We start from the raw sequence: 15,815 nt of genomic DNA on the forward strand, positions 1-15,815 counted from the left end.
CTCCAATTTTGGTGTCATCTGCAAACTTACTAACTGTACCTCTTATGTTCACATCCAAATCATTTGTGTAAATGACAAAAAGTAGAGGGCCCAGCACTGATCCTTGTGGCACTCCACTGGTCACAGACCTCCAGTCTGAAAAACAACCCTCCAACACCACCCTCTGACCTTTGAGCCAGTTCTGTATCCAAATGGCTAGATACCCTGTATTCCATGAGATCTAACCTTGCTAATCAGTCTCCCATGGGGAACCTTGTCGAATGCCTTACTGAAGTCCTACTGTAAAGAGGTTTCAATAGATTCAACTAATTGGTCGTACTAGTTGTGTAGCAAGTTAAGATAATTTTCAGTAAAGTCCAGGAGGTCAGGAGAATGTTTTCACACAGCTAGTTGCTGTGATCTGGAACTATCTGAAAGGGTGATAGAAGCAAGTTTGATTGAAACTTTCAAAAGGAGGAATTGAATAAATACTTGAAAAGAATTGCAGGGTTGTTGGGGAGGATGTAAGTCAAGTTGGTTAGATCTTTCAGTGAGTTGGTGCAGGCATGACTGACTGAATTGACTTGTGTGCATCATGCTATAGTGAAGAGCTTCAATAGTCTTGACCTTGGGCATGAACTACAAAACTCTGAGGGTCCCAAGTTCCATCGGTGTTGAGTTGAGAACTGTCAGCCTGAACTGTAAGAAGCAACCTTACAACTCTTGATTCCTTAATCCTGACTGAGCAGTGACAGCAAAACATCCTCAGATTCCTTCCTCCGACTCAGGCTTTCCCTTCAATCTCCCAGATCCAGGTGCAGCACCCAGCAGCAAAGTCCATGATTGAGATCAGCCGCACCCAGGACGAAGAAGTTGGTGATGGGACCACCTCTGTCATCATCCTCGGTATGTAAGAATTTCACTTGTTGCTCAATGTTTTCTGACTGTCCAGATTTGTTCAAAACTTCCAGTAAACTGGTTGTGCTTTTTCTTGAGAATTCTTGAATTAAAGAAGGTGAATGGGTGGGGGTTTTAGTAGCAATTGGTGGGAAGAAGCAGGTTAGCCAGTGGAGCAAATCAGATTTATTTTCTGGTGGTAACTGGGTTTGAATTGCGTTCCTGGTGGAAACCTTCAAACATGCAGAGCTGCCCGAGTCCTCATGCATCGCTTTTGATCGTAATTCCTTGACACAATAAAATGACTGTGCTTACTATACTACATTTGGAAATGACTTCCCTTAATTGCCAGTGGGTTGAGGCCTTCGCTAAAATTGCAGTGCCTCCCCACCACTGCGACTCCCCCCGCAGCCCTACCCTCGTCTCAGAAGCTAGCAATGTTCTAATGGGTTCACATAGTGAAGTCTTGATGCTTCAAAATTGGAAAGATGCAGAAAAATCATCAGGCCCCTTGATAGCATCCCTATCTATGAACAGCCTCCTACCTTACCAGTACTGTGAAATGCAACTGGATTGTAGTTGGCTCAAGAGGATGTTAAGTTCCCAGTTGAGTGAGTGGCTGGGGGAATGCTTGGCTGTTTGGTTCTGTGTTCAGATAACTTGGTTTCTTTTAGCTGGAGAGATGCTGTCAGTTGCCGAGCAGTACCTGGAGCAGCAGATGCACCCATCTGTCATCATTGGCGCTTACCACCAGGCACTTGAAGACATGCTCACTACCCTCAAGGAGATCAGGTACGGTATCTCTGTTTCTTGTTCATCCATACAGAGTCGAAATGGGACACATTTTTGTGTTGCCAAAAAAGCACTTCACATCAATGCATTGCATTTTTGAAGGGTTATGAGCTGTAAACTATAAAAGGAACAAAGAATTTGTCTTATTGTTTTATAGAATGCAGAAACGTTGGCCAAGATATTTTGGGTAAATTTCTGGAATGCCTAAGGCAAATTCCTGTTCAAATATGCAAAGCAAGCTCAAATGTTTCATAGAATCCCTACAGTGTAGAAGTGGACCTTCAGCTTATTGAGTCCACGCCAACCCTCCGAAGACATCCCACCCATACCAACCCCCACCCTATCCTTGTAATCTTGCATTTCTCAAGGCCAATCCACCTAACTTGCACATCTTTGGACTGTGGGAGGAAACCAGAGCACCCAGAGGAAACCCACATAGGCACTGGGAGAATGTGCAAACTCCATACAGTCATGCTCATAGAGTCGTAGAGATGTACAGCATGGAAACAGACCCTTCGGTCCAACCCAATCTAGTCCCACCTGCCAGCACCCGGCCCATGTCCCTCCAAACCTTTCCTATTCATATGCCCATCCAAATGCCTTTTAAATGTTGCAATTGTACCAGCCTCCACCACATCCTCTGGCAGCTCATTCCATACATGTACCACCCTCTGTGTGAAAAAGTTGCCCCCACCGGGTTCAATTCCCACCTCGGGCAACTGTCTGTGTGGAGTTTGCACATTCTCCCCGTGTCTGCGTGGGTTTCCTCCGGGTGCTCCGGTTTCCTCCCACAGTCCAAAAATGTGCAGGTTAGTGTGAATTGGCCGTGCGAAATTGTCCCGTAGTGTTAGGTGAATGGGTAAATGTATGGGAATGGGTCTGGGTGGGTTGTTCTTAAGGCTCGGTGTGGACTTGTTGGGCCGAATGGCCTGTTTCCACACTGTAAGTAGTCTAAATCTATATCTTTTCCCCTCTCGCCTGTTACCCGAGGATGGAATCAAACCTGGGTCCCTGATGCTGTGGGGCAGTAGTGCTAACCGCTGAGCCACTGTAGTGTCCTTCTGAAAAATATCTCTGGCTAGTACTGATCAGAATAGTTTTATATTCTGTGACATTCACCGACTGTTTGAAAATCTGTCACCTGCATCACTTATGTTTTCACAGTACTCCTGTCGATGTCAATGACCGTGAAATGATGCTGAAAATTATCAAAAGTGCCATTAACACAAAGGTGAACAATCTCCAGATTGACCTGGCCTGTAACATTGCGCTTGATGCTGTGAAGACAGTGGAGATGGAAGAAAACGGCCGCAAGGAGATTGATATCAAGAAGTATGCCAAGGTGGAGAAGGTAAGTAGTGTACCCTAATTAACCATGGGGTGTATCACAGCTAACTGTCCTCATCAGGTAACCAGATTCGTGTCACTACCAATCGGTGTCACAAGACAGTAGGATCCTCCTCTCACTTTTCCTCTCCCTGGTTGTGATGCCCTTAACTTCACTGAGATTGACTAATCTAGTATCAGAAGTATTTTCATTGGGATGACTTTTTATGTTTCAAGTGGAGAACTGCTTCTACACTGTCTGGAAGTGGGGAAGAGCATTCACGTGTCATTAATGTCACTGACAATTCCATCGATTGTGCATTTTCTGTATGCATCTGGGTTCCACAACAGTGAGCAGAAGCGGATTGTTCAGGCGCTTTGTTCATGCAAACTGTGTAACCCATTTCTCCGCATTGACAGATTCCCGGTGGTTTCATTCACGAATCCAGTGTGCTACGGGGCGTGATGGTGAACAAAGACGTGACCCACCCACGGATGCGCAGACATATCAAGAATCCCCGCATCATGCTGTTGGATTGCTCGTTGGAGTACAAGAAAGGAGAGAGCCAGGTTTGAGGCTTCTGTTTTCATCTACCTTTGACTGTTCTTGAGTGTTTTAATACAGCAGTGGTGGGAGGGAGCACCAGTCAGCGAGTAATGTCATTTGATGGGTCATCTGCCATTGGTGCCCTGACAGGTATCTTTAATCCAAGCGAAACTTTATCACTCGCAAACCTAAGACAATGGATGTTCATTCAAGCCATCATGGCTAAGCCTGATATTACCCTTGCCCAGCTAGGGAAGGGGAGGGGAGGGGATTGCTGATCGATGATCCTTATACCGTACTGGAGAGGGGTTACTGATGATACCTTGTCCTCAGTGTGTTGACTCACTAACTATGTTAGTGATCTGATCAACCTCTCCAGCACCTTATCAAGGGAGTATCTCCCAGTGACATGGCACATTCCCTCCTATACATATCCTGAACGTTGAGTATTTGAAATGATTGATTGCAAATTTTGCTTGAGCTCTGAATAGTTGACGTGTTGTTCCAGACTGATATCGAGATCACACGTGAGGAGGACTTCACCCGTATCCTGCAGATGGAGGAAGAGTACATCCAGCAGATTTGTGAGGATGTTATCCGCCTCAAACCCAACCTGATCTTCACTGAGAAGGGTATCTCAGGTACTGTGCACCAAGTCACAGGAGGACCTGTTCAGTTCGGGTAGACTACTAAGTGGAGGCAGCCGGCATATCACTCTTAGAATCAGAGTCCTTGATAAATGGGCTGGCTTGTTCCTCTCGGGTATTGTATAGAGGAAAGGTGCAAGAGTGGTATTTGCTTGATTGTGCGGTATTTGTGATCAATTCAGCCAAGCTGAGTACCCCTGTGACGACTTACCCCCAGTTCTGGTGCACATTGCTTCATCTTTGCAACGAGTATTAAAGGCTAGAACCACCTCTACCCTTCCTGGCTTACTCGGTGACCTAACTACAATCTGTTGGCTGTGTGGCCCCAGTTTCATGGTGGGTGAATGTGGCAAATATTAGTTGCCTCTACCAGGCCATGTATCTATTTTGTTACAAAAGGTTGTAGTAAATTATATGCTGTATCGTCGGAGGCAAGCTAGCGAGATGAAAAGCATCGTTTAGTACAGCGCCTTCAGTCTACAGCTCTCTGTTGCAGTGCTATTTTAGGTGAAAATTCTCCCAGCCCATTTTCCACATGCTAAAATGCAATTAACTATTTTCTTCATTCTTTCATGTGATGAGTGTGTTGCTGGCATTATTTTTTGTCCTCAATTGGTCTTGAACTGAGTGCCTTTTGGGCCATTTCAAACTGCAGCAGGGGCAGAAGGCAGTTAGTGAGGATGACAAGAGTCTGCAGGGGGATATAGACATGTTAAATGAGGGGACTACAATGTGGCAGATGGAATAGAATATTGGAAAGTATGGGCTTATGCACTTTGGCAGAAGGAATGGAAAATATTGCTTAAATGACACCGGCTGCAACAGAGGGGGTTTGACAGTCCAAGTGCGTGAGTCACAAAAGCTAGCATCTCAGTTCAGCGGGTAATAAGAAAGGCAACTGGAATTTCTAAAACGAATGGAGTATGTAAGTAGCGAGGTCCTTCTAAAACTATGCAAGGGTCTGGTCAGACCACAACAGCCATACTGTGAATTCTTCTGGTCCCCTTATGTATGCAAAGATATATGGCCAGTTCAGAGGTGGTACATTAGATTGACTCCTGGTATGAAGGGATTTTCTCAGGTGGGGGGGAGTAGGTGGGGCTGTACTCATTGAGGTTAGGAGAATGAGAGGAGATTTCATTGAAGTAGAAAGATTTTTAGAGAGGCTTGACAGGGCAGATGTGGAGAAGTTGCTTCCCTCTTGTCTAGATCAAAGTGCATTATCTCAGAGTAAGGAGCTGTCCATTCAAGACAGATGATGAGTATTTTTTTCTCTCTGGGGTTAGTGGATCTGGAATTATTTCCCACAGAGAGCTGTAAAGGCTGGGTCTCGAGGATGAGATAGAGAGATTTTTAATCAGGAAAGGAATTGAGGGTTATGGGGAATAGACAGGAAAGTGATCTATCAGATTAGTTGTGATCTCGTTGAATGGTGGCAACTGACTGAATGGCCTACTTCTGTTCCTACATCTTATGGGCAGTTAAGGCACATTCCTGTGGGTCTAGTCTCACATGTAGACCGCACTGGGTAAGGGCAGTAGATGCCTTTTCCTCAAGGATATCAACGACCAGGGCCCCCATCACTGAGATTGACTTTCAATTCCAAATTTATAATTAAGCTTAAATTCTGCCAGCTGCTATGGAAGAATTTGAATCTGTGTTCTCACAGTATTAGGCTGGGCCTCTGCACAGCTAGTGACGTTAGGGCACTGCCACCATCTCTGTTCCTGTCTGTGCCTGGCACTGCCAAATAAACGTTGTGCACTTGGTCTGTAATCACGTTGAAAGATGGTGCCTATATGCTTATGCTGAAGAGACAAGCCCGATATAAGAATCTATAGACTCGGTCTTGAAACAATTTATTACTAGCTCAATCTAGGCAGCTTCACTGGCTGCATTTTGAAGGTTAGATTATTTCGTGGCATGCTATGTCAGCTTAATATTTGCTTTCTCCTCTCTCAGACCTGGCCCTCCATTACCTCATGAAGGCAAATGTCACTGCCATCCGTCGCATCAGGAAAAGTGACAGCAACCGAATTGCCAGGTACAGTGAGCTATCTTCCAGTGGGAAACTGTGTGGCAGGGTTTTGCTGGATAAGGATTTGCTGTATACAGTGTGGAATGTGTTTCTAGAACTGGTCTTTCTTTAAGTCCCATTTCAAATGTGAAAATATTAATGTTATTCCTGAAGCACTTGGAGCAAATGGAAATCTTCTCTGAATCTACACATGCTGTTTGCAGGGCGTGTGGTGCTCGGGTTGTTAGCCGGACTGACGAGCTGAGGGATGAGGATATTGGAACCGGTGCTGGGCTGTTTGAGGTCAAGAAGATTGGCGATGAATATTTTGCTTTCATCACCGAATGCAAAGAACCCAAAGCTTGTACCATCCTCCTGCGAGGAGCCAGCAAAGAGATCTTGGCGGTAAGTGTAGGCTGGGTGAGATTAGAATATTTGAGAGGGGTTTAAAATTCAAACCCATATCCGAAATTGGCTGCTTTCTTTGTTGGGAAGGAGGGTGCAGCTCCACTGTTTCCAAGTTTAGGGCAGCTGGAAGAATCCATTACTGTTGCACAACTGCAAAGTTGTGGCCACCTGGAGTTGACATTTTAAACAGTGATGTGTGTTCAGTTGTGCGTGCAAGCACACGCTCCCCCTTCCTGCAGTCTGCTGTGGCGGGCTGGAGGAATTGGGGTGGGAAGTGTTCATAAGCGGTCAGAGTTGAAGGAAGATGATCTACACAGTGATAGAAGCAACACAAGGATTACCAGAGGTTAAGGATTGAGGGGTTTGTAGGGAGTAGAGGAGGCTACACTGAGGTGCCAATGCTGTGGACAAATTTTAAAAATTGATCAGAATGTCAAGCTGCTTATTTAAGTTTTGCTGGACTGGCTGTGAACTGATTTGGGAGAGAGGTTGAGGTTCCATTCTCTGTTTCAGGAAGTGGAGCGTAACTTGCAGGATGCCATGCAAGTGACTCGTAACATCTTACTGGACCCACACCTGGTGCCAGGGGGTGGAGCGGTGGAAATGGCCATAGCGCATGCCCTAACTGAGAAATCCAAGACCATGACTGGAGTCGAGCAGTGGCCATACCGTGCGGTGGCTAACGCCCTTGAGGTCATCCCCAGGACGCTAATTCAGAACTGTGGAGCTAGCACCATCCGTTTACTGACCTCCCTGCGGGTAAGGCGTGCTGCTTTTCCACACTGGACCCTATCAGTTCATCATCTGTGATAATCAGATTGCTTACAGAGTGGAAACAGGCCCTTCGGCCCGGCAAGTCCACACTGACCCTCCGAAGAGCAACCCACCCAGACGGTTTCCCCTACATTTACTCCTTCACCTAACACTACGGGCAATTTAGCACGGCCAATTCACCTAAGCTGGACATTTTTGGACTGTGGGAGGAAACCGGAGCACCCAGAGGAAACCCATGCAGACATGGGGAGAATGTGCAAACTCCACACAGACAGTTGCCTGAGGCATGAATTGAACCCAGGTCTCTGGCGCTGTGAGGCAGCAGTGCTAACCACTGAGCCACTGTTCTGCCAATGATTCGGTCCTCCTGGTTACTGAATGTTTGGGCACTCTCCTTCCTTACTCAACTTTGAGCTGAGCTTTCTGTCCCTATCCTTCTTTCTGAAGCTACAACATATTCACAGCTCTGGGAAGCAACCTGCCTTCCCATCCTGTACTCAACCCATCTATTACTGAAACCTTTTGCCAATCTGTTTCTCACCTGCAGGAGTTGTGGCACGGAGTGGGAAGAATCTGTGACTGTTCTGCAGAGCTGCTTTGTCTTTGTGAAGTTAGGGGGTTAACTCCATTCCAGTCTCAGATCACCCTGCTCAGCAGCCATCTCTAGGATTGAAAGTAGAGTCCCCCCTGCCCAATTTGAAGGATTTATCCCACCTTCTCCTTGCTTATCCCACTCCCAGATTTTTGGGAGAGTCCTTTCCGATTTGATTCAGTCTGTTGCCCAAACAGGAGTCATAGAGCTATAGGGATGTACAGCACGGAAACAGACCCTTCGGTCCAGCTCATCCATGCCGACCTAATCTAGTCCCGCCTGCCAGCACTTGGCCCATATCCCTCCAAACCCTTCTTATTCATATACCCATCCAGATGCCTTTTAAATGTTGCAATTGTACCAGCCTCCACCACTTCCTCTGGCAGCTCATTCCATACATGCACCACTCTCTGCGTGAAAAGGTGGCCCCACAGGTTCCTTTTGTATCTTTTCCCCTCTCACCTACCCCAGCGGAAAGATCTTGTCTATTTACCCTATCCATGCCCCTCATGATTTTGTAAACCTCTAGAAGGTCACCCCTCAGCCTCTGACGCTCCAGGGAAAACAGCCCCAGCCTATTCATCCTCTCCCTATAGTTCAAACCCTCCAACCCTGGCAACATCCTTGTAAATGTTTTCTGAACCCTTTCAGGTTTCACAACATCTTTCTGATAGGAGGAGACCAGAATTGCGTGCAATATTCCAACAGTGGCCTAACCGATGTTCTGTACAGCCACAACATGACCACCCAACTCCTGTTGACTGTAATACTCTGGTTGACTGTTCTTTGGTAGAGACTGCACTCCCATCCACCTCAACTCATTTGTCTGTTAAGAACTTGTCTAATGCTGCGTTGATTAAGTTTAAATGTTGAACTTTCTTTCCCAGAAGTTCAAGAAGGCTGGTGTTCTAATGACCCTCGAAAAGAAAGATTGTCCTTACCTCTGTCTTAAAAAGAAACAATTTTAATTCTTAAGTCGTGTCCAATACTCTGAGTCTCCCCTGCAAATTAGCTTCCTGATACCCACCCCAACCAATCTCCTCAGGATTTTCGACAAGATCGTCCCTCATTCTTCTGAATTTGAATGGGTATCAGCCTAACTTGTTCAACTTGCCCTTCATCCCAGGAATCTGTCACGTGATCGTTCTCGGAATTGTTTTTTTAAAGTAATTACCTATTTTTTTCCAAATAAGGAGAACTAAACTGTACACAGTGCTCTGAGTACGTCAAAGTGTGGCGCTGGAAAAGCATAGCGGGTCAGGTAGCATCCAAGAGTTTTCCAGCATCACACTTTTCGACTTCGATCTCCAGCATCTGCGATCCTTACTTTCTCCTAGTGCTTTAAATGTGGTCTCACCAAGGCCATGTATAGCTTCAGTAAAACGCCCCAACCTTTATATTCCCATCCATTTCTGATAACCGCTGAGATTAATTTCTCTTTTTAAACACTGGAGGTTAACTTTATATGATTAGTGTACCTAATCGCTTCTGCACCGGTGAGTTCTGCAATCTCGCCATACATACGTTTTGGGTTTTGTGTTCTGTTGACCAAAGTGGACAAATTCCCTTTTAAACACAGAACAGTACAGCATAGGAACAGACCTTCTGGCCTTCCGCATTTGTGCTAACCATGATATCATTCTAAACTAATCCCATCTACCTGCACCTCATCCATGTCCCCCTATTCCTTGTCTGTAAATGCCTCTGAAACATTGCGTTTGCATCTGACTCATTTAGAGTCGAGGCTGTTGCACCCGTTTGATCTAAATGGGGACTGATGTGTTTTCTTCACCAGGCAAAGCACACGCAGGATGGCTGTCAGAGCTGGGGAGTCAACGGAGAGACCGGGGCCTTAATGGACATGAAGGAGCTTGGCATCTGGGAACCTCTGACTGTCAAATCACAGACCTTCAAAACATCGGTGGAGGTGAGTCTCAGCTGAGTGCTGAGGACAGGGGTTGTGATTAATGCAATGAAAAGGTGTTTCTTTGTGTAAGCCATTCCCTCGGTATGTGCTCCCCAGGTACTAATGTGCAGTCTGTTGTAGATCATTCCAATGTGTGTTTCCCACAGACCGCCATCTTGCTCCTGCGCATTGATGACATAGTGTCCGGTCACAAGAGCAAGAAGGAAGATAGTCGTGGAGGAGACGGAGATGCCTCGTACAATTAAACCCAGACAGGGCTGAAACAGAAGGCAGCACTGCAGCAGGAAGGACCACCATGATCAACAACAGCCTCCTCGACACCCTTAACCACTTGGGATGGGCAGCCCCCTCGCAACCACAGACTCTGGAAATATTTATTGTTTAAAGAAGGGAAAAGAAAGCAAGGTTCACCTCAGTCAGTGGCCGTTGGTTGGGTAGTGGGGGGTAGTGAATAAAATTACTGTTACCGTGTTTTGGATGTCTGATCAAGAGCAGCGTTTGTTTTCATTTCAAGGGTCAGCATTCAATAAAGATGGCTCCAACGTTGGAAAGTTGCTGATTTCTGTTTCTTTAGCACTTTTTATTCCATTCTCTCCATCTCTGTTTCACTCTGGTACATATGCTTTTCAAGGACTCTCCTCCTGGTTGGTGGTATGTCAGCACAGCCTGGTTGGTAAGCCTCAAATACTCCATGGCAGTGCTGAGTGGGATCTCCAGACAGGTGAGCAAACACTCACCAGTAAATGCACGAGGGGAGGGGAATTGGAGTTCATGGCACCAATGTAATGCAGTTTCCTGGTCTCCCGCTAACTCCTGGTTTTACAATCGCACGGTTGTAACTGCACTGAGTTGCTGTTTGTGCGTGGGGCTTTGCTTCCGCAGGAGTTGAGGCTTAAAAATTCCATGTGCCCACCTGATGTGTGTTCTCGCTGTAGCAGAGGTACAGGTGTTGACGGTGTGAAGAATGGTTCAATTGTGGCTGCGAACTAAAACATTCCCATTTGCAGTCACCAAAGCTGCATGTAAAACCTGCGTTGAACAGTCTCTGAATGGAATTACTAACATTCACAGATCAATGCCGGGTATGACAAGGGCTTTATTGAATAAGCTCAGTAATAATATAAGATCTCAACGTGACTACCCTGGCACAATTCTACAGCTGTCTATAATTTCAACGGTACTTAAGTTGTCATTCTTCATAAGTGATTTTCGCGAGTGAATGAGAAATTCAACTCTGCAGAGCCCTCTCATGCCTGAGATATCAGCGTGCTTTTTCTCTGTTGCATTCCTGTTGAATAACAGGCCTGTCCCATAAAAGCAACAGTTGCATGACTGAACTCGGCTTGGAGGAGAAAGTGAGGTCTGCAGACGCTGGAGATCAAAGCTGAAACTTTATTGCTGGAACAGCACAGCAGGTCAGGCAGCATCTAGGGAACAGAAGATTCGACGTTTCGGGCACATGCCCTTCTTCAGGAAGGCTTAACCAAGTTGTGAGTAAAGCTGAGTTCAGTGATGTTCAGACAAAAAATATTCTATTCCTGTTTGTCTTTTCACACGTTCATTATTGTTTTTGAAAATTCCAGATGGTAAGTCACCCATTATAGGAGAAGAAACAAAATATGTGCTGATGTACCCTTTAGTTCTAGAAGACCATCTCTGGTTAATCCCTGACTTTCACACTATTCTAAGTGTTAGCCCTTCTTGCATCCACCCTTACTCAAAGCCTCTCACACGCCAAACTTTACCCAGTTCTGATGAGAGATCATCGACCTGAAACAAACTCTTGTTTCTCTGTGCTGGGGAGCTAGCTGGGACCTGTAGCCCATCTCCCATTCTGTCATTCCCATCAAGCAATGGAATCAGCTCTGGTTCAGTGAAGAGTGCAAATGGGCATGTTGGGTGATATTCGGCATATGTGACAATGAGGTGCCAAGCTAATGAAGCTACAAAACAGGGCAAGTTGTATACCAAAGGTGTGAAAGCATCATGCGATGGACAGGGCTAAGCAGTCTTGCAACTAACAATCGAAGCTCTGCAGTCTTTTTTTAGATTAGATTCCTTACAGTATGGAAACTGGCCCTTTGGCCCAACATGTCCACACCGAAGAGTAACCCACCCAGACCCATTTCCCTCTGACAAGTACACCTAGCACCATGGGCAATTTAGCATAGCCAATTCACCTGGCCTGCACATCTTTGGATTGTGGGAGGAAACTGGAGCACCCAGAGGAAACCCATGCAGACATGGGAGGAATGTGCAAACTCCACACAGTCACCTGAGGCTGGAATTGAACCTGGGACCCTAGTGCTGTGAGGCAGCAGTGATAACCACTGAGCCACCATCTTGGCTTATCCAGTTATATATACATCACAGTTTGGGAGAAGATTTGTAGCTCGGGTGCTCGTTATTGTGGTTCTGTTCGCCGAGCTGGGAATTTGTGTTGCATGGACTTGGTCTGTGTGTGTGGCTTTCCTGTATACTTTTCTGGTGAATTCTCCATTCAGTGTTCTCTGTACCATCACGTCTAGGAATGGGAGTTGGTTGTCCTTTTCTTCCTCTCTAGTGAATCGGATTCCTGTGAGTGTGGTGTTGATGATCCGGTGCGTGTTCTCTGTCTCTGTGTTTTTAATGATTACAAAGGTGTCATCCACATATCTGACCCAGAGTTTGGGTTGAATTTGCGGTAAGACTGTTTGTTCTAACCTTTGCATTACCGCTTCTGCTATGAGTCCAGAGATGGGTGAGCCCATGGGTGTGCCGTTGATTTGTTCATATATTTGTTGTTGAATGTGAAGTGTGTTGTGAGGCACAGGTCCAGTAGTTTGAGTATGCAGTCTTTGTTGATAGGTTCCCCGTCTTGTCTGTTCTGTATGGCCAGCAGGTTGGCTATTGTTTCTCTGGCTGAAAATGTGTTGCTGGAAATATGGGTCTGAGTGGGATGTCTGGTCTGTGCACTTTAGGTAGTCCATAGAATCTGGGGGTGTTGTTGCTTTCAGGTTTCATTCTCTGTAGGTCAAACCTGGTTATCTGTCCGTTTTCTTGTAGGTTCCTCAGTGTGTTGTTTATCCTATTGGTGAGCTGTGGGGTGGGGTTAAACTCCCCATTTTGGTAGGTGTTGGTATCTGCAAGTAGTTGTGCTTTTTGGATGTACTCTTGCTTTGTCTGCTGGTAGTATGATTATGTTCTTATCGTTTCTTAGTGCTTTTAGTGCTTTTCTCTCCTTGGGGTTGAGGTTATGTGTTTGTCTTTTCCTTGTTATATACGTTGTCTCACTGTTTGTTGTGTCATCACGTTGGACAGTTCAGAAACTAACGAGCGAGATAGATGTTCAATGAATGTTTCTATCCTCAATGATGGAGCTTAGCACATCACTGTAAAAGTCAAGGCTGAAATATTTGAGCCCATCTTAAGCCAGAAATGTGAGCGTCAATCCATCTTCGCTCATGAGACACCTAACATCGCAAAAACCATTCATTAGCCAATCCCTATCATTCCATAATATCAAGGAACGACTCTAGATAACGCATAGTGCAAAAACTAGTAGATATCTTGACAACATTCTGATAATAGTAAAACTCCAAAACTAGCTGTGTCCCCTAGGCAAGTTGTTCCTGTGCAGCTACAACACCGATGTCTATCTGACAATATGGAAGATTGCCCAAGTATGTCCTGTCCGCAATGAGCACCGATTGCCGCCCCACCAGTATACTCTTGATCGTCAGTAAACTGATGGAAGGTGTCATCAACCTGCTCAGCAATAAACGAATCAGTGACTAGGGTCTGCCAGGTCACCCATCACCTCATTATAGCCTTAGTTTAAACAGAGCACAGGAGGATTTACTGCCCATACCTATTTGCCCCTTGAACTGCGTGCTTTACTTGGGCTATTTTAGAGTGCAATGGATTCAGCAATATTCCTGTGGGTCTGAAGTCGCATGTAGGCCAGACTACATAAGGATGGCAGATTTCCTTCCCTGAAGAGAACCACCTGCTGTTTGTGGGATTCAAACCATCTGGGTCATCAGCGCAGCGACATTGCTTCTATGCCCCCATGTCCTGTCAAACCTACCCCCCTCTCCCTGCGCCGTTCCCCAATTTGTAGATCAGGAGTGACATCTCAACCTCCCACAGGAATAGAGTCATAGAGATGTACAGCATGGAAACAGACCCTTCGGTCCAACCCGTCCAAGCCGAACAGATATCCCAACCAAATCTAATCCCAACCAAATCTAGTCCCACCTGCCAGCACCCGGCCCAGATCCCTCCAAACCCTTCCTATTCATATACCCGTCCAAATGCCTCTTAAATATTGCAATTGTACCAGCCTCCTCCATTTCATACACGTACCACCCTTTGTGTGAAAAAGTTGCCCCTTAGGTCTCTTTTATATCTTTCCCCTCTCACCCTAAACCTATGCCCTCTCGTTCTGGGCTCCCCCACCCCAGGAAAAAGACTTTGTCTAATTTACCTTATCCATGCCCCTCATAATTTTTTAAACTTCTATAAGGTCAGCCTTCTGCCTCCGACGTGCCAGCCCCAGCCTGTTCAGTCTCTCCCTATAGCTGAAATCCTCCATCCCTGGCAACATCCTTGTAAAAATAGTCGCATCAGATCCAAACTCATAGAATCCCTGCAGTGCGTAAAGTGGCCATACGGCCGATTGAGACCATACTGGCCTTCTGAAGAACATCCCACCTGGGCTCAGCAACCCTCCCCTGTAACCCTGCATTTCCCATAGCTAACCCGCGTAGCCTGAACAGCTTGTAAGTTTGCTCGCTGAGCTGGTAACTTTGTTATCAGACGTTTCATCCCCATGCTGGGTAACACCATCAGTGAAAGGCTGGTGTTATGTTCTGTTTGTTGGTGTTGGTGTATCCTGGTGGCTAGTTTTCTGCCTGTCTGTCCAATGTAGTGTTTGTTACAGTTCTTGCAGGGTATTTTGTAAATGATATTCATGTTGGTATAGGATCCTTAAGGTTCATCAGTAGCTGTTTCAGTGTATTGGTAAGACTACTCCGACCCCTGACCATCATGGTAGCTCACAAACCTACCAACACACTCAAACAGCTATTGATGAACCTAAAGGACCCTATACCAACAACCGGCAAATCGAATGTCATTTACAAAATACCCTGCAAGGACTGTAACATAGAGTCATAGAGATGTACAGCACGGAAACAGACCCTTCGGTCCAACCCGTCCATGCCGACCAGATATCCCAACCCAATCTAGTCCCACCTGCCAGCACCTGGCCCATATCCCTCCAAACCCTTCCTATTCATATACCCATCCAGATATCCCAACCCAACCCTTTGTGTGAAAAAGTTGCCCCTTAGGTCTCTTTTATATCTTTCCCCTCTCACCCTAAACCTATGCCCTCTAGTTCTGGATTCCCCCACCCCAGGGAAAAGACTTTGCCTATTTACCCTATCCATGCCCCTCATAATTTTGTAAATCTCTATAAATCACCCCTCAGCCTCTGACGCTCCAAGGAAAACAGCCCCAGCCTGTTCAGCCTCTCCCTATAGCTCAAATCCTCCAACCCTGGCAATATCTTTGTAAATCTTTTCTGAACCCTTTCAAGTTTCACAACACTCACAAGTGGGCGGCACGGTGGCACAGTGGTTAGCACTGCTGCCTCACAGCGCCTGAGACCCGGGTTCAATTCCCGCCTCAGGCGACTGACTGTGTGGAGTTTGCACATTCTCCCCGTGTCTGCGTGGGTTTCCTCCGGGTGCTCCGGTTTCCTCCCACAGTCCAAAAGATGTGCAGGGTCAGGTGAATTGGCTATGCTAAATTGCCCGTAGTGTTAGGTAAGGGGTAAATGTAGGGGTATGGGTGGGTTTCGCTTCGGCGGGTCGGTGTGGACTTGTTGGGCCGAAGGGCCTGTTTCCACACTGTAATGTAAT

General features: G+C 46.2%; 1 protein-coding gene across 1 annotated transcript in view; it reads left to right on the plus strand.

Annotated features, from left to right (window-relative positions):
• The window catches only part of cct3 (chaperonin containing TCP1, subunit 3 (gamma)), a 15,020-nt gene extending 4,555 nt beyond the window's left edge, over positions 1 to 10,465 (plus strand). Inside the window, exons 5-14 of the mRNA XM_043683975.1 lie at positions 789 to 885; positions 1,551 to 1,668; positions 2,833 to 3,019; positions 3,415 to 3,564; positions 4,050 to 4,182; positions 6,151 to 6,232; positions 6,430 to 6,610; positions 7,127 to 7,372; positions 9,775 to 9,906; positions 10,053 to 10,465. Of these exons, the coding sequence (XP_043539910.1) occupies positions 789 to 885; positions 1,551 to 1,668; positions 2,833 to 3,019; positions 3,415 to 3,564; positions 4,050 to 4,182; positions 6,151 to 6,232; positions 6,430 to 6,610; positions 7,127 to 7,372; positions 9,775 to 9,906; positions 10,053 to 10,151 (1,425 nt within the window). The 3' untranslated portion in view covers positions 10,152 to 10,465. The remainder of the gene's footprint in view (positions 1 to 788; positions 886 to 1,550; positions 1,669 to 2,832; positions 3,020 to 3,414; positions 3,565 to 4,049; positions 4,183 to 6,150; positions 6,233 to 6,429; positions 6,611 to 7,126; positions 7,373 to 9,774; positions 9,907 to 10,052) is intronic.
• The last annotated feature ends 5,350 nt before the right edge of the window (positions 10,466 to 15,815 follow it).

Source organism: Chiloscyllium plagiosum, chromosome 51 (assembly GCF_004010195.1).
Source record: "Chiloscyllium plagiosum isolate BGI_BamShark_2017 chromosome 51, ASM401019v2, whole genome shotgun sequence".
Classification (NCBI taxonomy): domain Eukaryota; kingdom Metazoa; phylum Chordata; class Chondrichthyes; order Orectolobiformes; family Hemiscylliidae; genus Chiloscyllium; species Chiloscyllium plagiosum.